At 40.3% G+C, this 24,727-nt stretch overlaps 2 protein-coding genes across 2 annotated transcripts; both read left to right on the top strand.

Annotated features, from left to right (window-relative positions):
* The first annotated feature begins 3,704 nt into the window (after window positions 1-3,704).
* On the top strand, window positions 3,705-6,230 carry LOC140492293 (protocadherin-10-like). Its single transcript, XM_072591245.1, has one exon. The coding sequence runs from the start codon at window positions 3,705-3,707 to the stop codon at window positions 6,228-6,230; it is 2,526 nt and encodes an 841-aa protein (XP_072447346.1).
* Window positions 6,231-9,115: 2,885 nt separating this feature from the next.
* LOC140492291 (protocadherin-10-like) lies at window positions 9,116-11,671 on the top strand. The gene has a single exon (XM_072591244.1). It carries the CDS (start codon window positions 9,116-9,118, stop codon window positions 11,669-11,671), a length of 2,556 nt encoding a protein of 851 aa, XP_072447345.1.
* The last annotated feature ends 13,056 nt before the right edge of the window (window positions 11,672-24,727 follow it).

The following is a 24,727-nucleotide window of genomic DNA, read 5'->3' as shown; positions in this document are numbered from 1 at the left end:
CATAGAAACATAGAAAAAATACAGCGCAGTACAGGCCCTTTGGCCCTCGATGTTGCGCCGATCCAAGCCCACCTAACCTACACTAGCCCACTATCCTCCATATGCCTATCCAATGCCCGTTTAAATGCCCATAAAGAGGGAGAGTCCACCACCATTCTGCCAATGAGACCGCTGTCCAAACCAGTCACTTCTTCCAAAGACATTGTGCTCTAAGGATGCAGGATGAATCTGGTACATGTTTTGACTATCCCATGAAAGTAAAAATTGTCTAGCCCATTGAAGTACATGTGTTGTCTAGCCCATGACGATTTCATCCAAGCAGTAGAGCCAAAACTGAAGCCAATGCATTCAATAAGAGAGAGTACTTTTATAATCCGATGTTCGAACCTTCTCTTCTGGACTTGAATTTTAATCAGAATGTTTAATCTCTACGGCAATTTTACCTCACTAACATAAAGGTTAAAATGAGTGCTTGCACGGTTAGTGAATTACATCAGAATGAGCAGAATGAAACCTTGATTTTGACCTGATAATATATTTCAGGTTTTTGTTTAAGTGCGGTACCAAGTGCCAAAAATTGATCAGTTGTCGTTTTAAGTCTTGAGGTGGTGGACTTTCGTGATGATGATGCATCAGTCCAGCTATAGAACAAAAAAAAGGAAACATGTCTCAACCATTGACCGAGTCATCCAACTAAGATTCAGGAAGCACCAAAATCTGCAGATCATAATAACAATAATAAGTTGCATCATGAACTAAAATAGAATCGATCAAAGTATTCCCAAATCTGGAATAAATCAATGTATCACGTTAATGAGGATTTTCATGGACAGAGGATTTTCAAGACAGAAGTGGTTCTGGTACTGGATTTTAAAAGTCATAGAATTGATGACAAGTGACAAAGGAAATGAAAGTTCACATGGCTCCAGGTGAATGTAGTTTTTTTTTTCACACAACATACGGACAACTGAGCAACACTATCAAGCCATGGGATTGCAATGACTAGGCACTCAATTGGACCCGCCATACAACCATAGTGGCTACAAAAACAGGTCAGAAGCCAGGAATTCTATGGTAGGTTTAGTCAGCTCTTGACTCTCCAAATGCTGTCCAACATTTACAAGGCACAAGTCAGGAGTGTGATTTAATAATCCGCATTTACATCAATGGGTAAATTTCCAACACTCAAAAAGCAGGGGAAAGCAACCTGCTTGATTGGCACATCTACAAGCATCCATTCCCTCCACTGCTGATGCTCAGCAGCTGCATAGTGTATTATTTGCAAGATGCAGTACAGAAATTCATAAAAGTTTCTAATAAAACACATTCCAAATCCACAAACACTTCCATCTAGAAGATCAAGAGCAGCAAACATATAGGAACATCTTCAAGTTACGCTCCAAGCCACACACCATTCTGACTTGGAAATATGTCACGTTACCTTCATTATCACTGGGTCAAAATCCTGGAATTCCTTTCGCAAGGGCATTGTGTGTCCACCCACAGTGCAGGGACTGCAATGGTTCAAGAAGGCAACTCATTCCCACTTTCTCAAGGCATCTCGGGCACCCAGCAGTGAACTCATTCCGGTCGTGAATTTAAAACAAGACCTAAATATTTTAGGAACTGGAAATCAGAACCATCCTGATAATATCTGACTTGAATTGTTACAGTGGACTTCGCAATTAACCACCTGGTTTACAGCACCTGTGCATATCTCCTCAGGTCTGCACCTGCATGGTTATTTGGATTGTAAAAGGTCCTCACAGTATACTATGTTACATCATGTAGAGTATATATAATAAATGGCAAGTTCTTCATGAATACCTTCTTGGATCTCTACCTTTCCTAACCATTCTAAATTACTCGGAGCCTCAACGATCAGATTATTACTTCATTCCATGAAGCAGAAGTGCATCGGAAGAGAAGGGCTCTGAGGAAAACAATTAGTTCCAGAATCACATTTAATAATTATAAGGGGTGTCTTTGAGACATTAGGTTTATTTGCTTTGTATAAAAAATAACAAGTTCATACGTGTTAAATTAGAGAGAAAACGTCAGAAAATGGAAGGAAGCATATGTTTAACGCTGAACTACTGAGGCAAATGAAAGATATACTAATGTATAAACCGAAAATGTACTTAAACGTTAATAATTGAGTGTCACAAAAAGTAATTGCACTGAAATAGAAATAATGTCATGATTGGTTTTTGAGTATTGTCTTTGATACTGAGCAAAACTGTTTTCACTACGTTAGAACTTGTACGTTTGCGATGATGATTATAGTCATTTACAATACTTACTTTCGAACAACAATAGGTGCATGATTCACTGCAGAAAAGAGAACAGCAAGGGTCGTGTATGTTTGCATTTCAACTTTTGAAAGTCGTTAGTTAAATTGAAGAGAATAAATTTCGCATATAGGCCTTAGTGTGAGATTTTGAAGGAAATGTGATGTTGATTCAGCATTTGGATCTGGAGTTTGCGCTGGTTTCGACATCTATATGTGTTGTCCACAGGTCAGTGTATGTATGACGCAAAGAGTGAAGGTTATTGCAGAATAAACAGTTTTCTAACAGCATGAAAATACTTAAAGCTTTGAGTTCAAAGCCTTCTGGTCGGAACTGAAGGAGCAGAAAATCATACATGAATGGGAGTTGAATAAAACTAATCAGTCTAATAAGTGGCTTTGAATCTTTTAGCTCTTCCTTTTGTTCTACACTGCTGATAAAACCCTGGACAATCACACCATCTACTTTATTCGCTCTTCCACCCCTTTGTTAACAGCATATAAAACAATAACTTCCAGGACCCATCAGGTCTGAAATAAAACCTTTGAATTTAGCTTAACTCGAAAATGGTAACTCTGTTTCTCGCTCCACAGACACTGCCAGACCTGCTGAGTTTCTCCAGAATTCTCTGATTTTGTTTTAATACTGTATCAAGTGTCCAGCATCTATTTGATTTTGCTTAACTGTAACAAAATAGTGAGCTGGATTTTTAGAAAGGAAATCGAGGATTATGGAATTGTCAACAGATTAATGAATAGTAATTGGTTGCGTCAGAGAATGAGAAATCATTTAGCTTTTCTTTCGTGAAGTATCAGCTTGTTGGTGATCAACGCAAGAAGTGAACATTCATACATGCATGGGAATTGAATAAAACTACTCAGTCTAATAAGTGGCTTTCAATCTTTTAGTTCTTTCTTTTGTTAGCTTTTAAGAAACCCAACTCTTATTTTTTTTTGCACTGTGGCTATAGAGTTTTCATCCGTGCGAAAAGGCAGAAAGAATGCATTTCACTAACGGAACGCTGAATCCAATTTTAAATTGTGCAACAATAAATCGAAGCACAAACACTCGCATTAAACAGTGCAGCTTTAAGAAGCAGAGCATGCGTTCATTGGTCAAATTTCAATGTGTTATTCTTCTCCAATCAGAAGCTCAAATGTGACTGGGGATCTGGACTGCCCCTTCCCTACCCAGACACCATCACGCCCGACCAGACGCAGAGTAAAATTGGAGCAGCTCGGGTGCACATTTAGACAAGGTTAGAAGATTTAATTCCAATAATTCGAGCGATTCGGGAAACATCCAGGTATTTGCTACGTCGTAGATGTTCCAACCTTATAATATAAACCTGCAATGAGGATAATTCAAGGTGCGAGCACGTTCTGAAACAAAGGGGAATGTTTGAAGCTAGAAATGAGATGTAATATTTATTCGCTGCTAAAATGGCAATTATTGTACTGTACTTTCTCCTCGTGGAATCTAGTGCTTGGGCAGATTCGTTACACGATTCCTGAAGAACTGCAGCTGGGCGCCTTTGTTGGAAATATCGCAGAGGATTTGGGCTTAGATGTAAAACAGCTCTCAGCTCGCAGTTTTCGGCTTGTACCCGGTCCCAGAAAACAATACGTGGATATCAATTTGGACACTGGTATTTTATTCGTGAAGGAAAAAATTGACAGAGAAGAGATTTGCGGCCCGACCCTAAGCTGTGTTTTATCCTTGGGCGGTTTGCTTGAAAACCCTTTAAAGCTCTACAAGGTTACAGTGGAGATTCTCGATGTAAATGACAATGCTCCCTCTTTTCCAAAGAGACAATTCCACCTACAAATATCCGAGCGTTCTATTCCGGGAATGCACTTTCCCCTCGAGACGGCGCACGATTTGGACGTTGGAACTAACTCCGTGCAAAAATACGAGCTCGTTCCCAACAATTATTTTGTTCTCGATGTTCGGACTGGCGAAGGAAAATTGCCCGTATTGGTGCTGCAGAATTCATTGGATAGAGAAACGGATTCCAGCCACAACTTAACGTTGATAGCCAAGGACGGCGGGATCCCTGCGAGATCGGGTACAGTTCAGATCATAATCATTGTCAAGGATACAAACGACAACGCTCCTATCTTCTTCCAGACGGAATATCGAGTCAGCCTATTAGAAACTGCACCAACAGGGACGCAAGTAATCATACTAAATGCTACCGACTCTGACGATGGTCTAAATGGAGAGATTAGCTACTCGCTTAGCAGCCACACTTCAGCTCCAGCTCGGAAAATGTTTAGGGTGGATGCCAAGACTGGCGAAATACTAGTTAAAGGCAAGTTGGACTATGAAGAAAGCAATAACTTTGAGCTTAGCATACAAGCCATTGACGGGGGACCAGACTCAATGTCAGGGCATTGCGTGGTTCTGGTGAATATTATTGATGTGAATGATAACCCTCCTGACGTGATGTTGACATCTTTATCTCGCACAGTTTCAGAAGATGTTGCACTTGGGTCCGTGGTCGCTCTTTTCAGCGCCGCAGATAAAGACTCGGGGAGAAACGGACAGGTACAATGTCAAATTTCAAATGAATTACCCTTCCGACTCGATTCTTCTCTAGAAAACTTTTATGGAATACTTGTTCATCAGGCACTGGACCGGGAAAACGTCTCCAATTATGGTATTACAATAACATGCACGGATGCCGGAAATCCTCCACTTACGTCGGAAAAAACCGTTCGAGTAGACGTTTCAGATATAAATGATAATGCCCCACTGTTCACACAGTCTTTATATACCGCACATGTTGAGGAGAACAATATTATTGGCGTTTCTATTTTTTCCATCACAGCCTTTGATCCAGATATTGGACTGAACGCTCAACTGACATACTCTATCCTGGAAACTCAAGTTTTAAATGTTTCGGTATCCACTTACGTGACTGTTAACTCGGAAACCGGTGTCATATTTGCACAGAGGTCTTTCGACTACGAGAAATTGAAAAACTTTCAGATCCAAGTTCAGGTCGTGGACTCTGGGACGCCACCACTCACAAGTAATGTTTCGGTAAATATTATTATCCTTGATCACAATGACAATGCTCCGGTCATTGTACAACCATTAGCCCAATTTGGATCAACAGCATTCGAGACATTATCCAGGTTTGCAGAACCAGGTTACTTGGTTGCCAAGATATCAGCCACTGACTCTGATGCTGGTCAAAACGCTCGAATTACTTATTTGATTTTTCAGGCTACCCAGCATAACCTTTTTACTATTTCACCAGACACTGGCCAGATTTGGACAATACGTCGTGTCGCGAATACGGATGCCTCCAAGCAAAGATTAGTGATTATTGCAAAAGATAATGGAAAGCCATCACTTTCTGCTACAGTGACCATCATCTTATCAGTGGTTGGTGGCGATACTGCAACATTCTCCAGCGTCAGCGGTTCGTTTGAAGATCCTACCTTCACTCCTGATCTGGGCCTTTCCTTGGTCATCGTATTTGGAGGAATTTCTATCATATTTCTCGTGGTCTTAATTATTCTCGCTGTAATGATTCATAGAAGCAGAAATATTACTAGTAGTCAGCACTGTTCCCTCAGACTCTGTTGTTGTGCAGAAAGAAGACATTCTCTGAATGGAATTCAAAAAGCCAGTAGAAATCTCCAGATACCCCCGAACTACGTCGAGGTGTTTGGTGGTGATCCACTTTCTCAGAGGTTCCGCTATGAGTCATGTTCAACATTGCAGTCAACAAAGGGAGAAATCATTCACCCCAACATTTGCAGATCATATACAGACAGCAATTATGTCCAAAATGAGACTATCAGGAAAGAAAACACAAGAGCAATTAATTCTGAAAATTGCAGCAACACGTTAAAGAATAAGGTGAGGGGCCTTTTTAATGAAGAATATGAGCCTCGCAGCTTTGAATTGGATGTGTGGCAATAGTTGGAAACATGCATGTTTAAATTATTAAAATAGAAGTAGCAACTGTTATTGCCGTAAGTAATCTCTGCTGGTATCATACCTTGTAATATTTATATGCTTTCCTTTGCAACAAGATTACAGTATTAGATTGTACAGCTGAGTTAAAATTGTGTTCTGGCAGCTTTGGTTACCTGTTGGGACTTACTAAAACTTTTAGAGTTTCTTTGAAGCTATGAAAATTATTAACTTTTCACATACTGAATATTGGAATGTAAATACCTATGAGAAACTCTTTGCAGACACACAGTCACGTAGATAACACTAACTTCGAGAATATAGTAGCCATTGCACACGGGTCCAGAAAACAATTTGGTTAGGTTTCAGTTGTTTCAGCGGTAGCTGTTAGGTCTTAGGAATTAGCATCAGTATTTTTCTGACGGCCTGGTGCTTCTAAATTGATCAGGTAATCCGATATTGTTAGACTCCACGTAAACTTGAAAACTACTGAACTAAAGTTAATTTAGTTTTTTTCAAAATTTTCCTATTGAAGTCTTTTAGTAACCAAATTGTATAGATGTCGTATATGTTCGAACTGAAATTTAAACCTGAGAGAAAGATGGCGTCTTCGTGTGCTTTACTTGTTGAATGAAATTTTCTTATCTGGAATATTCTGGCGATGAGACCAGAGTCAATAAGAATGCAGCGTAACTCCAGTCATTACATCATATTGTTCTCGAAAAGTAAGAATATAGTACTGTAGTCAGGAAATTACATTAATGAGTCTCCATGTTCAAAAAAGAAGCTAGGGACTACAATGGTAACAAATTCCAGTTTATCTACCATCCAAAACATCGCATCATTCAGTAAATCGCAGAAACAATACCCATGGTGCATAGAAATGTTAATATGATATGAGCATACGAAATACAATAGAATGTTTGAAATAATCATCTGCGTGATCTTCAATGAATAGATATCTATTTATTTAACTAATATTTACAATGGGCATTTGAAAACATTGCAGAAGTGAAACTGGTTCAGGATTTGAAGTTTTATGGAATTTTTGTTGGTAATCTAGAGGAAATGTCAATTGCTTCGGAATCACAGGACTGAGATGATATTCACACAATACAAGCCATTGCGATGAACTTGGGAGGGAGCAAACTAAGAGGGCTTGATTTAACATAATCGCGACAGCCACAATGGATACTGCATAAGTTTGGATATCATCACCGACTTTCAGCACCTGTGAGAAACTCTCGACCTCTGTAAGGGAAATGTTCTGTACTTGCACATGTGATTTGTATGCTCGGAGTGCTCACGTGTCATCATTTAAAATGTGTAGGACGTATTATGCCTTTCACACTGAAAAGTAACTGGAAAACTTGATGGATCGTACCATGCATTCTGACATTTCAGAATTATTCTTAATCATTTGCAAAAATCATAGGCTTGGAACTTCTTGCAGTGGTGCAGATGGCTGACAGTAGATAATGAAATGAAAAAATAGTTATTTCAAAGTGATACTTAACAACTGTAAAAATTCTTTGAAGATCTGAAAATACATTTAATCTGGATAACAATAGTTGAATACGTGTATTATCTGCTACAGAAAATATACAATACGTGGGAAAGATAATAAATAAAACAGAAAAATATTTAATTTAAAGAGGGCTCAACATTGCAAACTCCAAACGTAAGTTGATTTGAAAGTAAAGAGTTTCAACAAATTGGAAGTTCATGTATGGCAGTGTGCAAAAGAATTCATGCCATTGCTAGTCTATTGCTTCTATTACTAATTAATCTATTGTTTCTGCCTTGGAACTTGTAAAGTGACTCCATTGATTTTAGGCCTTTGAAACTAGATCTTTTCCATAACTGTAGTAATAACAGATTTGTTCTGGTTTATAATCTATGGAAAGGAGGCTCACACACGTGTATCCTTAAAACATTAAATCTATTAGTTGACTTCGAAAATGGCAAACTATTGATCTTGGACCATGATGAAAGATAGGGGGATTAGTAGCTGATTATGTGCTTATCTTTCGATATTTATCAAGGTTCGCAATTTGTACACTTTTTAATTGATTAATCGTTTTGTGAAACAGAGAAGCGAGTTTAGGAAACGTTAAACAATAATCTAAAAAGATGGCCAATTGGATATCTGGAATAGAAATGGAGAAATATGAACATGTCAGTATTGTAATTTCCATTATTTGATTTCCTTGCAGAACGATAAAGATAATTAGTTTTGCTTTGGTGAGCAATAACACCTAGTCAGTAAGGAATTCTAGAACACACCTATCGTGTATAGATTATAACTTGAATTGTATTATTGAAACAAAGAATGATCTTAACAATTAGGAACCGTCATTGGCCTTTACCTGTCACATGTTCAACAATTTGGAATTTGACGTATTCCTAGTAATTTGTTTCCAACTGGACTTTTGCAGCACAGAGTGAAATGCAGTATAGAATAGAAAACCGTTAGGCAAATTTGAGTTGTGCAATAATAAATCAAGTCTTGCGCTCATTTTAGACATTGCAGCTTTAAGAAATGAATCACATTTCGTTGGTGAATATCAATGAGCTAGCGTTCACCAATCAGAACATAAGATAGGAATGGAGATCTGGACAACCTTCTTCACTACCCAGACACCATCACGTCCGATCAGACACAAAGTAAAATTGGATAGCGAACAGCTCGACAGGAATTGTTCACGAATCCATTGACAATTTTGGACAAGAACAGAAGATTTAGATGAAATTATCCGGGCGATTTGAGAAAAGTTCAGGGATTTGCTGCATTGCAGTTAATTTATGTCAGATTTATATCAGATAATAATTCATGAACGTTTTCGCGGTGCGGACATATTCCGAAACAACGGGAATGTTTGACGCTGGAAATGAGATATAAAATATTTTGGTTTCTAATATACCGATTGTTCTACTGTGTATTCTTCGTGTGGAATCTAGTGCACGGGCAGGTTCGTTACTCGATTCCTGAAGAACTGCAACTCGGCGCCTTTGTTGGGAATATCGCTGAGGATTTGGGTTTAGATATAAAGCAACTCTCGGCTCGTAGTTTTCGAATTGTGTCCGGGCCCTGGAAACAATACGTGGACATAGGCTTGGACACTGGCATTTTATTTGTGAAGGAAAAAATTGACAGAGAAGAGATTTGCGGGCCAGTTTTGAGTTGTGTTTTATCCGTGAACGGTTTGCTTCAAAACCCCTTAAAGCTGTACCCGGTTGAAGTGGAGGTCCTTGATTTAAATGACAACGCTCCCAGTTTTCCAAAGAGACAATTCCACCTTGAAATTTCAGAGCTTTCTTCGCCGGGAACGCGCTTTCTACTCGAGTCAGCGTATGATGCGGACGTTGGAACCAACTCCGTGCAATCCTACGAGCTCCTTTCTAACCAGCACTTTGTTCTCGATGTGCAGATGCGCGATGGAGTGGAAAAATTACCAGTGTTGGTGCTGCATAGTTCGTTGGATAGAGAAATGGAATCTACCCACAGTTTGACACTGATAGCCAAGGACGGTGGGGTCCCTGTCAGATCAGGCACGGTTCAGGTTATAATCATTGTAAAGGATGCAAACGACAACGTCCCTGCCTGTTCCCAGTCAGTTTATCGAGTCAGTATATTAGAAGATGCACCCACGGGAACGCAGGTGATCGCATTAAATGCCACTGACCCAGATGATGGTCACAATGGAGAGATAACTTACTCGATCAGTAGCCACAATACCATCAGAGTTCGAGAATTGTTTAGCGTGGATTCAAAAACTGGTGAAATCAGAGTGAAAGGGAAATTGGACTATGAAGAAAACAAAGCCTTTGGTATTAATGTTCAAGCAACAGATAGGGGTCCTCACACTATGGCAGGGCACTGTGATGTGTTGGTGAACATTGTTGACGTGAATGACAACGCACCTGAGGTGACGTTGACGTCTTTGTCTGGCGCAATTTCAGAAGACGCTCCTATTGGGACTGTGGTCGCTCTGTTCAGTGCAGTGGATAAAGATTCTGGGAGAAACGGGCAGGTACAATGCAATATTTCAAACAAACTACCCTTTAGACTAGATTCTTCTTTGAAGAATTATTATGGATTGCTTGTTCAACATCCACTGGATCGTGAAAATAATTCCAATTATGACGTTACAATAACGTGCACGGATGCAGGAAAGCCGCCGCTGACATCCAGGAAAACCATCCATGTAGAGATTTCTGACATAAATGACAACCCACCGAGATTTTCGCAGCATTTGTACACCACAAATGTCATGGAGAACAATGCTATTGGTGCTTCTATATTTTCCCTCACAGCGTTTGATCCAGATGTGGGACTGAACACTCAACTGAAATACTCTATCCTGGAGACTCAAGTCCTGAACGCCTCGGTAGCCACTTACATCTCTATTAACTCGGAGACAGGCGTCATATTCGCGCAGAGATCTTTTGATTACGAGATACTGAAAAACTTTCAGATTCAAGCTCAGGTTGTGGATTCTGGGACACCGCCACTCGCAAGTAATGTTTCGGTGAATATTATTATCCTTGATCAGAATGACAATGTTCCAGTCATAGTGCAGCCATTATTCGAATTTGGATCAACAGCAGTAGAGACAATATCCAGGTTTGCAGAACCAGGCTATCTGGTTGCCAAGGTCTCGGCCACTGACGCAGATGCCGGTCAGAATGCTCAACTCTCTTATTCTATTTCTCAGGCTACCAATCATAACCTTTTTACTATTTCAGCAGATACTGGTGAGATTTGGACTATCCGTCCTATCGTAAATAAGGATGTCTCTAAACAAAGGTTGGTGATCGTTGTAAAAGATAATGGAATGCCATCACTTTCTGCCACAGTGACCATCATCTTTTCTGTGATTGGTGGGGACACTGAAACGTCTTCTGGCGTCAGTGGTTCGTCTGAACTACCCAGGTTCAATCCAGATCTGAGCCTTTCCTTGGTCATCGCATTCGGAGTAACTTCTATCATATTTCTTGCGATTTTAACAGTACTTGCTGTGAAGGTTCACAAAAACAGAAATGGTTTGGGCGATCAGCACTGTTCCCTGGGGTTGTGTTGCCTTCAAAAAAGACATTCTCTGAATGGAATTCAAACGGCTAGTAGAAACCTCCAAATATGCCCCAACTATGTTGAGGTATTTGGAGGTGATCCACTTTCTCAACGTTTCCGCTATGAGTCATGCTCAACATTGCAGTCAACAAAGAGGGACTTCAGAACACCCAACACCTGCAGGTCATCTCCAGACAAGCATTTTGTCGGGAATGAGTCTATCAGGAAAGAAAGTACGGGAATCATTAATATTGAAAATTACAGCAACCCTGTAAACTATGAGGTGAGGGAAATTTTAAAACAAGTATATGATGATTATCACAGAATTGATCTAATGTGCGTCTTCATTTGGGGAAAATTGCTCACATCATAAATAATTGGATGGAATAGTTTCTTAAATGAATTGCACATTGTTCTCTGCACTGCCTCCAATTATGTGAAAATCCCGTATTATTTCTTTGTTACGGCATCTTGTAAGATCTATTTCAATTCCTTTAGATTCCTTGTGATTAAATACATTTAACTGTCGATATTAAGAAATGTTGAGGAAACCCGTGCTCCCCTTGACAATTTCTAAAACCACCAGAGTTTACTTAAAGGTTGAGAATCTTTGACAGTCTCGAGCCCAGTCCAAACATTTAATTGCTATGTCTTGCTAAGAATCTACGTGTCCATAAATTATCAGATGCAGTTATGAACTTGCTCATTTTGATAGGAAAACTAGAAATGGAATATATTATTCAAATGGGAAAATATTGCAGATCCAGGTGTACAGAGCAATCTTGATGTCTTTGTGTGGTGATCCACTTGGGAGAGTGCTTAGTACTTGAGCCCTTTTACTCCCGGATTGTCAGAAAAATATAAAGATTACTCTAAATGCTCAATTTACCTGTCTGATGAACTTGGGTTAACGGAAAACTCTGAGACCAGATTGTTGTACTTAACAAAATATCATATTTACTACAAAAAGATCAATTCAAATATCAAATGAAATATGGTGTATCTACCTATAACCCTAAGAACTTAATCTCTAACTTGTTATTAAAACATTGCACAAAGATGCAGATAGACACAGGAAAACAAAAAAAGCACACATTTTGTGGATGGAGAAAAAAAAGTAGATGGTAATCCAATTTAATAGCATTGGTACATTAGTTTCGATTAGATCATAAAACATAGGATCAGAAATTAGACCATTCAGCCCATTGAGTCTGCTCCACCATTCAATCATGGCTCAAGAATTCTTAAACTCATTCTCTGGCTTTCTACCCTTAGCCCTTCATATCCTTGATAATCAAGAATATGTTTATATCAGTCTTAAATGTACTCAATGACCTGGCCTCCACAGCCCTCTGTAGCAATAAAGTCCATAAATTCACCAATCTGTGGGTGAAGAAGTTTCTCCTTATCTTCATTATAAACGGTAATGACCTTCATACTAAGGTTATGCCCTCGGGTTCTAATCTCTCCTACCAATGGAAACGACTTCCCAACATTTACTCTATACAGGCCAAATCAGAATTCTGTATGTTTCAATTAGGTCAGCCCTCATCCTTCTCACTCCACCGAGTATAGACCCAGAGTCCACAAACGTTCCTCATATGTTAAACTTTCATTCCTGGGACCATTCTCGTGAAACTCCTCTGAACATGCTTCAGGATACTTCCTGAGATATGGGCCCAAAACTGTGCACAGTGCTCCAAATGTGGTCTGACCAGAGCCTTATAGTGCCTCAGAAGTACATCCCTGCTTTTACCTTCAAGTGCTCTCAAAATAAATGCCATCACTGCATTTGTCTTCCTAACTAACGATTCAAGTTTACCTTGACAGAATCCTGGACTATAACCCCCAAGTCCCTTTGCACTTCAGACTTCTGAATTTTCTCTACATTTAGAAAATAGACCATTCTTTTATACTGCCTACCAAAGTGCATGACCAATCACTTTCCCATGTTGTACTCAATCTGCCATTTCATTGCCCACTCTCCTAACCTATCCAACTCCTTCTCCAGCCTGCCCACCACCTCAATGCTACCTGTCACTCTACGGTGCAGCACGGTGGCACAGTGGTTAGCACTACTGCCTCACAGTGCCAGAGACCCGGGTTCATTTCCTGCCTCAGGTGACTCTCTTTGTGGAGTTTGCACATTCTCCCCGTGCCTGCGTGGGTTTCCTCCCACAGTCCAAAAATGTGCAGGTCAGGTGAATTGGCCATGATAAATTGCCAGTAGTGTTAGATGAAGCAATAATTGTAAGGGAATGGGTCTGGGTGGGTTACGCTTCGGCGGGTCGGTATGGACTTGTTGGGCCGAAGGGCCTGTTTCCACACTGTAAGTAATCTAATCTATCTTTATATCACCTGCAAACTTACCTAGAATGCCCGCAGTTCCATCATCTAGATTGCATACCGTGAAAAGTTATGGTCCCAAAAATTAATCTTGCGGAAACCACTTTTCACCAGCTGCCATCCTGACAAGGACCCTATTATCCTCACTCGCTGCTTTATGCCAGACAGCCAAGCTTCTATTCACGCTAGCCCTTTGCCTCTGAAACCATGGGCCCTTATCTTACACAGTAGTGTCCTAGGTGGCACCTTGTCAAAAGCCTTCTTGAGGTCCAGGTAGATAACATATTGTGGCTGTCCTTGGGCTAACCTTCGCGTTACTTCCTCAAGGAATTCTAATGGGTTTGTCAGACATTGCCTCCCCTTGATGAAACCATGCTGATCTTGCCCTAATTTGCCATACACTTCCAAGTATTCAGAAATCTCATTCTTCACAATGGATTCCAGGATCTTACACATGACCAATGTTAGGCTAATTGGTCTGCAATTGTCCATCTTCTGCCTTGCTCCCTTTTTAAACAGGGGTGTCACGTTACTGATTTTCCAGTCCTCTGGGATCCTCCCTGATACTAGTGATTCCTGAAAGATCACCACTAACACTTCCCATACCTCTCCAGCTTACAACTTTGGAGTGTAGTCTGTCTGGTCCAGGTGATTTATCCACCTTCTCCTTAGTGATGGCAACAATACTCTGTCCCCTGAATTCCTTGTGATCTTCAATCTTCTTATTGCTGGTCGATTCGGTTTTTTACAGCAGATGCAAGATAATTAGACACTGTTGTTAGGGCTGTGGGTCGCTGATTCGAGGCAGAGGTTGATAGAAAATAGTGGGAGAGAATGGCGAGCTACTTTCCATTATATTCCTGCTTCACTGCATAAAGAGAGAGAGAATGAGTTGGGCAGGGACAGAGAGACAATTATGCGTTTTGCTGTCAGTTTTCTGCTTCTGTATTATTCATACAGCATCTGTCTACCTGCCCACGAGCCAGTTAAAGAGCTGTCGACATGCTGATCGCATCTGGTCGAAATTGAAAAGTAAAAATAAACAAGAGTCTATGAAGCAAAATCTGCACTGAAAATACATATATGGTGCTGTTCAGAGTCAAACATGTTCACGTTGACTAAAGCAACAGTGTCAATACAACTCACACAAAGTTTCATCAACTTGCTTTTCCTCCTAAAATCTTTGGTTTACAATAGTATCCTTTTCTCATTTTTGTAATCAATCCAAATTTGAGAAAACTTGGAAAGTTATAGTTTTCACGTCTATATAAGCCAGAAAGTGATCATATTCAGATTCAGCAAATACGTTGGAAGGCAAGTTGAGGGCTATAATTTATTTGAAAGGAACGTAACATCAAAGTGCTGGTGTTTTGCTGTATTTGGACAGGCCATTGCTGAGAAAATGTCTGAATTATTGTGTATAGTTCTTCATTGCTTGTCGAAGAAGGGAAATAAATGAATTTGTAGCAACTCATAGAGTGCTAATTCAATGAATACCATGAACAACAGCACCTGGAGGGGTAAGGCGGGGAGAAGGGGACAGAGTATTTTATGCTGAAAGCTTACATATGTCGGGCATTTATTGACTGGATTCGAGAAGAAAGTTCAATGCAACCTCATTGAAACATACGAGATCCTGAGGGAACTGTACAGTATGAATGCTAATCGATGCTTCCTCTTGTGGAGAGGACAAAACACAGTTTAAAATGAATGGGTCACTCCGTTAAGACAAAGATGAGAACAGATTTTTCTTACTGAGGTATGTTGGAATGTGGAGTTGATATCACAGTAAAATCAGCCATGATATTGTGGAATAGCAAAGGACATTCGAGAGGTTGAATGGCCTACTCTTACTCCCAATTTTAATGCTCCGATGATAAGCACAAAAGAAAAGACAAACAGAAGTTAAAATACATTAAAAACTGAAAGTATCTACGCAAGATGAAGGAATTAATAATGTAGCAAAGCAAAAATGGAGAAGTATCTAAATGTTAAAGCTTCGAGAGTTTAAATGGTATTATATTTGATTAAGCAAATTTGTTTTGTGCCTAGATAAGACGTTTGAAGTGCTTTGCTGGAAGAAAATGATGATTTTAAACCATTGTCATTAGATGTTTTCAAACACCTAAAGTAACTACATGTATGATATGCCTTAAAACAGAGGAGCGAAATGTTTGTGTACAAATCCTTTCAGAATATTGAACATGATAGAATAAACTGAAGAAACAATATATCGACCGAAGTGGACGCATTGGGGTGATGATAGAGAGGTGTGATCATTACTAACGAGTAACTAATACCATGAGAGTTTCGAGATAAGAATACACATTTGTGCATGTTAAAATGAATGCATGATGCAGAGAAGGCAGTTGTTCATGGTTAGAAAGTATTATAAAAAGATGGGTAGCCGGCTGTTTGGATGCAAGGAGGCATTTAAAATAATCTCCATACAAACTTGCCAAATAATTATTAATATAATAGAAACAAAAAGAATGCTTCATCTCAGTTTAGTATAAATTAACAAGTGGATGCGACTGGAATTAATCTCAGAATATTAGATTTGTTTGGGGCTGTAGAATTACACTGACTTCATAGAATCGTAGTTACTTACCTAAATATGGATTTCTATTACCACATGTCCCACAAACCTGACATACAAAGTTCATTTAATTATGGTTCAGAGATATATTTTAGAACATAGAACATGGAACAGTACAGCACAGAACAGGCCCTTCAACCCACGATGTTGTGCTGACCACTGATCCTCATGTATGCACCCTCAAATTTCTGTGACCATAAGCATGTCCAGGAGTCTCTTCAATGTCCCCAATGACCCTGCCTCCACAACTGCTGCTGGCAAGGCATTCCATGCTCTCACAACTCTCTAGGTAAAGAACCCACCTCTGACATCCCCTCTATACTTTCCTCCAACCAGCTTAAAACTATGACCCCTTGTGTTAGTCATTTCTGCCCTGGGAAATAGTCTCTGGCTATCGACTCTATATGCCTCTCATTATCTTGTACACCTCAATTAGGTAGCCTCTTCTCCTCCTTTTCTCCAATGATAAAAGTCCGAGCTCAGTCAACCTCTCCTCATAAGATAAGCCATCCAGTCCAGGCAGCATCCTGGTAAACCTCCTCTGAACCCTCTCCAAAGCATCCACATCTTTCTTAAAATAGGGCGACCAGAACTGGATGCAGTATTCCAAGTGCGGTCTAACCAAAGTTTTATAGAGCTGCAACAAGATCTCACGACTCTTAAACTCAATCCCCCTGTTGATGAAAGCCAAAACACCATATGCTTTCTTAACAACCCTGTCCACTTATGCGCCTACCATGGGGAACCTTATCAAATGCCTTGATGAAGTCCATATTCACCACATCCACAGCTCGACCCTCATCAACTTTTCTAGTAACATCCTCAAAGAACTCCATAACATTTGTGAGGCATGACCGGCCCATCACAAAACCGCGTTGATTGCATTTAATCAAGCATTGGTCTTCCAGATAGTCATAAATCCTATCCCGCAGAATCCTTTCTAACACCTTGCAGACGACAGACGTCAGACTGATTGGTCTGTAATTGTCGGAGATTTCCCTATTTCCTTTCTTGAAGAGAGGAATTACATTTGCCTCTCTCCAGTCCTCAGTTACAACTCCAGTGGAGAGCGAGGATGAAAAGATCCTCACAAGTGGTGAAGCAATTACACTTCTCGTTTCCCAAAGCAGCTGAGGACAAATCTGGTCCGGGCCTGGCAACTTGTCAATCTTAATATTTGACAAAATTTTCACCACATCAGCTTCCTCTCTCTCCGTTCTGCCAAGCCTTTCTCGTGCCCCCTCCTGGCTCTCCTCAGACCATTTTTAAGCTCCTTCCTCGCCTGCCTCTAATCCTGTAGAGCTGAGCTTGACCCTGCCTACCTCCACCTTATGTAAGCTACCTTTTTCCTTTTGACGAGAAGCTCCACTGCTCTCATCATCCAAGGTTCCTTTGTCTTACCACTTCTTGCCTGTCTCAGATGGACATATTTATTCATCACTTGCAATAGCTGTTCCTTAAACAGTCTCCACATGTCTATTGTGCCTTTACCATGGAACAATTGCTCCCAATCCATGCTTCATAACTCATGTTTAATCGCATCATAGTTTCCTCTTCCCCAATTAAATATCCGCCCATTTTGCTTAATCCTATCCTTCTCCATAGCTTTGTAGAATGTGAGGCAGTTGTGGTCACTATCACAAAAATGCTCTCCCACCACAAGATCTGATTCGAGCACTAAGTCTAGAATAGCCTCTCCCCTCTTCGGCCTGTCAACGTACTGAGTTAGGAAACCCTCCTGAACACACTTTACAAAAGCAGCTCCATTCAAATCTTCTGCTCGAAGGAGGTTCCAATCAATATTGGGAAGTTAAAGTCACCCATTACAACAACCCTACTACGTCAACACTTTTCCAAAATCTGCCGACCTATGCTTTCGTCCATTTCCCTGCTGCTACTGGGGGGCCTGTAGTAAACCCCTAAAGAGGTGACTGCACCCTTGCTGTTCCTAATTTCCACCTGTACTGACTCGGTAGGCAGATCTTCCTCGACAATGGAAGCTTCTGTAGCTGTGATACCCTCTCTGATTAGTAGTGCTACACCCCCTCCTCTTTTTCCCCCTCCCTATTCTTTTTAAATGCTCTAAACCCTGGAACATCCAGCAACCATTCCTGCCCCTGAGAAACCCATGTCTCTGTTATGGCCACAACATCATAGCACCAGGTACTGATCCATGCTCTAAGTTCGTTACTTGTATTACTGATACTCCTTGCGTTAAAGCAAACACACTTTAACTGATACCTTGATTCCTTGCCAGGAAAATCCTTCCCACTAGGTGGTCTACTTCTTGCTATTACCGCATCTGCATCAACTCTCACCGCCAGCATACAGCTCAGGTTCCCACCCCCATGTTTAAACCCTCTCAAACTACTCGAGCAAACCTTCCACCCAGGACATTGGTCCCCTTCCAGTTCAGATGCAACCCAACCTTCTTGTACAGGTCCCACCTTCCCCAGAAGGCATTCCAATTATCTACATATCTCAAGCCCTCCCTCCTCCACCAGCTGTGCAGCCATGGATTCAGCTGCACCCACTCCCTGTTCCTCGCCTCGCTATCTTGTGGCACCGGTAGTAAACTAGAGAACACTACTCTGTTGGTCCTGCTTTGCAGCGTCCATCCTAACTCCCTGAAATCACTTTTTATATCTTTGATCCTTTTCCTGGCTATATCAGCCTTGCTGATATATATGGTCACTGCTTTCCTTCCCGGCTGCCCCTCTGGTCTTCGTCACTTCCCCCGCTGCTCCCGCTCTTTCTGTGAAGTGGAAAACACCGCTGTCCGCTACTGGTAAGTAATGTTTTAAAAAAACTGTCTTACCTTAGCTGCAGTCTTTCGGGTTCGTCTTACCTCCGCTGCTGCTCACACTCAAACATTTTATAGAGAACAGAAATATGACGTATTGTCAATGAAAAATCTGAACAAATTTTAATTGCACAACAAATAAATTGAAGAATAATCATTGATTGCAGACTTCCCAGCTTTAAGAAATGAAAACCAATTCTATTGGTCAACTTCATTACGCCTTCATTAGCAATCAATGTCTGAGATGAGTCTAGGAATCAGGACAGTCCCCTTGATGACCCAGATACCACCACGTCCAATACGGCTCAGAGTAAATTTGGATACCGATTAGCTCAACAGGAATTGTTCATGAGTCCACCAAAATCTTTTGACAAAGTAAGGTTCCTGCGAGATTGAGCACAGTAAAGGTCTCTCTATTATTGTAAAGGATACAAACGACAACTACCCTCTTTTCCCCAGATCAACTGATAGTGTCAGTCTGTTGGACAATATAGCAACATGAGTTCTGAGGAGGTGGGGAGGCTGCAGAAATATTTGGACAGTTGGAGTGGTCCAAGAAATGGCTGAAGAAATTCAACGTTAGCAAATGCGAGGTCTTGCACTTTGGAAAAAAGAATACAGGGACAGATAATTTTCTAAACGGTGAGAAAATTCATAAAGCCAAAATGCAAAGGGATCTGGGAGTGCTCGTCCAGGATGCTCTAAACGCTGTCTTGCAGGTTGAGTCCGTGGTTAAGAACGCAAATGTAATGATGTCATTTATCTCCAGAGCGTTGGAATGTAAAGGGGGTTGGAATGTAATAGCAGCGATATGCGACTGAGACTTTGCAAAGGTCTGATTAGGCATCATTTAGAATACTGTGTCCAGCATCTCAGGAGGGACATATTGGCACTGGAGCATGTTCAGCAGAGATTCACAGGGATGATCTTTGGAATGGTAGGTCTACCAAAAGATGAACAGCTGAGGATCCTGCAATTGTAAACATTAGAGTTTAGAAGGTTGAGATGAGATATAATAGAAACTTACAAGATAATGCATGACTTAGAAAGGGTGGATGCTGGGAATTTGTTTCCATCAGGCGGGAATACTAGGACCATGGGCACAGCCTTAGAATTATAGGGGGTCAATTTAAAACGGAAATAAGGAGACATTTCTTCAGCGAGAGAGCAGTGGGCCTGTGGAATTCATTGCCACGGAGCGCAGTGGAGACTGGGACGTTAAATGTCTTCAAGGCAGAGATTGATAAATTCTTAATCTCGCAAGGAATTAAGGGATACTGGGAGAGAGCGGATAAGTGGCGTCGAAAATTCATCAGCCCTGATTTAATGGCAGAGTGGACTTGATGGGCAGAATGGCCTTAGGTCCACTTCTATGTCTTATGGTCTTATGGTCGTAGGAGCACAGGTAATCATTTTAAATGCCACTTACTTGGACGATGGTCCCAATGGACAGATAACCTACTCGATCAAGTGTCACTCTTCATCTCGAACTCAGGACGTGTTTGGCGTGGATTCCAAAACTGGTGTAATCAGCAGGAAGGGCATGTTAGACTATGAAGAAAACGACGTCCTTGAAATTAACATTAAAGCAATAGACAGGGGATCTTATGCTTTACCGGCGTACTGTGATGTTCAAGAGAATATTGTTGATGTGAATGATAACACCTCCCCCTCCCCCCCCACCCGAGGTGACGTTGAAGTCTTTGTCTCCCACAGTTTCAGAAGATGCTCCAGTTGTGACTGTAGTTGCTCTGTTCAGTACAACAGATAAAGATTCATGCAGAAAATGCCAGGTGCAATGTCAAACTTTAAGTAAGTTACCTTTTCAGTTCGAATCTTCTCTGGAGAGTTATTATGGAACAATTGTTCAACATCCACTGAATCAGAAAAATGGGTGCAAATATGACGTTACTGTAGTATACAGTGATGCAGGAAATCGGTCTCTTAACATCTGAGAAATCCGTTCATGTAGAGATTTCTGATATCAATGCCAAACGCCACGGTTTGCGCAATCTTCATACACCACAAACATTATGGAGAACAACGTTATTGGCTTTTCCATGTTTTTGATTACAGCCTTTGATCCAGATGCAGTACTGCGCACTCAACTGAAATACTCAATCCTGGAGACTCAAGTTTAGAACGCTTCATATCCAGTTATGTTTCTATGAACTCGGAGACTAATTTGATTTTAACTATATTTTAACTATTTTATCTATGAAGAACTGAAATTCTTTCAAATCCAAGCACTGGTCATGGACTCTGGGATACCACCACTCACGAGTAATGTTTCAGTGAAAGTTATTATCCTTGATCAGAAAGACAATATTCTCGTCTTTGTGCAGCCATTAGCAGAGTTTGAGGCAACAGTAGTGGAGAGAGTATCCATATTTGCAGAACCAGACTCTGGTGGCCAAGGTATTCACCACTGACGCTGGCGCCGGTCAGAACGCTTGCCTTTCTTATTCGACTTTCCAGGCTACCCAGACTAACTTTTTTTTACTGTTTCCCTAAATGCTGGTGAAATTTGGACTATGCGTCAAATTGCAAATCAAGATGTTTCTAAGCAAAAGTTGGTGATTCTGGTGAAAGATAATGGAATGCCAGCAGGCATTGGGAGTTTTGAAGTCTGTCTTGGTTGACTGCAATGTCAAAACATTTTTCAGTGTCGGTGGCTCAGCTGAAGATTCCGGATTCACTCCTGATCAGAAATTTTTTCTTGGTCATCATATTAGGAACAATTTCTCCGATTTTTCTTGTAAATTCAGTAATTCTCATTATGCAGATTCTTAGAAGTAGAAATGCCGTGGGTGGTCAGCAGCGTTCCTTGGTGGGGTAGTGTTGCGTTGAAACAAGACTTACTCTGAATGGAATTGAAAAGTCAGTGGAAACCTCCAGATATCCTCAAATTATGTTGAGGTGTTCGGGGGTGATCCCCTTTCTCAGCAATTCTACTGTGAGTCATGTTCAAAATCGCAGTCAAACAAGAGCGACTTCAAATCTCCCAATGCCTCCTGATTATCTACAGATATGACGTACGTTCAGAATGATATCACTGGGAAAGAAAACATTTAAAAAATTCTGGCTATAACATCAACTCTGTGCACAATGAGGCGAGAGGCTTTCAAAAAGGTTAAATAATTGCAGATATGATCTGCTAGTGAGGATATATTTGGACAAATTGTGTGGGTGATGTGTGTTTAATTGCTATATATCTAGTTGTTGGAAATAGCAATATTATGTAGGATTTTTAAACAAATTTGTGGGATTATATTGAAATTGTATGCTGGCAACCTGAGTTTATGCTTTGTTTTAGAAGCCTTGCTTGTTGTTGAAACTTTCTGCACCCACCAGAGTTCATTTGATTGTGCGAGATTTGCTGACTTTATGTCGTACTAAATATTTAATTGAATTAGCCTGTGCAGCCATGTATCTGTGCAAGAACAGGGCACTTTTCTGCATCCTGGAATACAATTGCACACAGGTTCTGTGAACCGGTTTGGCAGTTCTAATCTCAGCTTTGAATTCCCAATAATTAGTACCAGCATGCCCCTAACTGTCAAATCACTGTAAATTGATAGAGAATCTTGTTATGTTCGGGATTCGCTTAAGCTTGAAAACAACTTCGATCAATTCAATGTTTCAAAATAAATAATTTTGCATCCTTTCTATGTCACAGGGTCAAGGTTTCTATTCCTTATGATATAAATGTAAGTAACTGAGAAAAGGAACCTGGGCACCACTTGGTGAAGAAGGCAAACTGTTGGTCTCATGACAAAAATAAAATTTAAGTACAAGAACTGGAATAAGAACATAAGGACTAGGAGCAAGAGCAGGTACTATAACCCCTCCAGCCTGCTCCACTATTTATGGAAATTACGTGGTGGTTTGATTTTGACTCCACTTTCCTCCTCATTACCCATCATATCTAACCTATTACTAATTTAAAATCTGTCCATCTTTCCCTCGTCTACCCCCACCATTCAATTCAGGGTGTCTTGCTGCAATTGTTCAGAATCTTGGTAATAACACCCCTGGAGCATTGTGTACTGTTCTGGTGTTCCTATCTAAGGAAGCATGCTCTAGTTCAGGAGGGAGTGGAGCAAAGTTTTACCAGATTGATACCTATGATGGCAGAACTGACCTATGAAGAGAGATTGGATTGGTTAGGCTATGTTTGTTGGATATTAGGAAAATGGTGAGAGATGTCAAACCTATAAAATTAGAATAGATGTGAACAACATTAATGCAGGAAATATATTCCCAATAATCTGGGAAGTCCAGGATTTAGGGGATAAAGTTTTAAGATATTGGATAGGCCATTTCGGAGGAGACAGTTTGTCAACCAGAAATTGGTCAACTGGTGGAAGCCTTTTTCTCATAAAGTGGTTGAGGTTAAAGCATTAATTAATTTCAGAAAGACTAGATATATTTAGGGCTAAAAGGATCAAAAGGTATGGGAGTAAAGTTGGAACAATATACTGAGTCTGATGGTCATTCATAATCATACTGAACAGTGCAGCAGACTCGAAGAGAAAAATGATTTATTCCTGTTCCTGTTTTCTATGTTTCTCCGTTCACCTGCTTTAACTAATGCACTAAATCTCCCAGTTTGGGAGATACAGGCAATGAGGCCATTTGATTTGACCACGGTCCATCTCCAGTCAGTTCTTCAGAGACCTTTCTGTTCTAAAATTAAGAATCTGGTGTATGTAATATCTGATACTAGAGAAAAACAATGGTAAATCGCAATTTCTTCCAAATATTTTGTACTTAGTTGACCTTCTGCATCAGAGAAAACGATGGGATAGAGATATAATGAAATATACCAAAATTCTCTTTTGGATTTTGGTCACTACTGATTACTGTGGGTCCTAAAAAATATTACGTCCTGATAAAAATTGTACATAATTGTTTCAACTGGAAATTGAGGATCTGTTTTATAGTACCTATCTAAACCTTCTGTTTTGTTATCAGGAAAATGCTCTGTCCGTGCGCAGATTATTTGTATTGACAGAACTTCTCATAAGTGGGTAACATTAGTTAGAATTCATAGTACAAGGATCACACTTCTGTTAATTTCAGTTGGAAAAGTGACAGGAGGACTCCTTTCATATACCTTAACTTTGATCCCTACGTTTAATAATGTTCTGAAACATAGGGTTAAACCATTGTTGTGTACTTGCTTTTTTCAAGCAGTTCAGGTTTGCATGCTCAGATAGTGAGGTAAATAAACATTTATTATTTTCAGTGACATGGAAATGCCAGTCTTGGACAAGAGTGAACGAGGTCTAAAGTCAAACAACACCAGCTTGTAGTCAACAGGTTTATTTGAAATCACAAGATTTCTAAGCAGTGCCCTTCAACAGATGAAGTGAGAGACGCACACATAGGCACAGAAATCAATAGACAAACAAATGAAAATATCATGCAAATGATGTGATTGAAGTATCCAGAAGCCAAATAATAGAACACTGCAGGTGATCAAGAGTTTCAGACAGTGTGAGTAAAGTGTCAACAGGTGAATATCGAGCGAAGGGATGACCTATAATCTGATTAAATGAGGCAGCGAGATAATTACAAACAATTATTTTTTCTATTATTTGGCCTGTTGGCACTCCACTCACACCATTTGTCTGATCTTTTGACCTCTCTCTCCATTAATATCTCTGCCTATAAGT

The sequence above is a fragment of the Chiloscyllium punctatum genome, chromosome 20, assembly GCF_047496795.1.
Source record: "Chiloscyllium punctatum isolate Juve2018m chromosome 20, sChiPun1.3, whole genome shotgun sequence".
Lineage (NCBI taxonomy): Eukaryota > Metazoa > Chordata > Chondrichthyes > Orectolobiformes > Hemiscylliidae > Chiloscyllium > Chiloscyllium punctatum.
The sequence above is the reverse complement of the archived record's forward strand: the minus strand, read 5'-3'. Positions and strand labels throughout refer to the sequence as shown.

Coding starts and splice junctions, on each gene's coding strand:
- LOC140492293 (XM_072591245.1), top strand. CDS start 3,705: ATGAGATGTAATATTTATTCGCTGCTAAAATGGCAATTATTGTACTGT.
- LOC140492291 (XM_072591244.1), top strand. CDS start 9,116: ATGAGATATAAAATATTTTGGTTTCTAATATACCGATTGTTCTACTGT.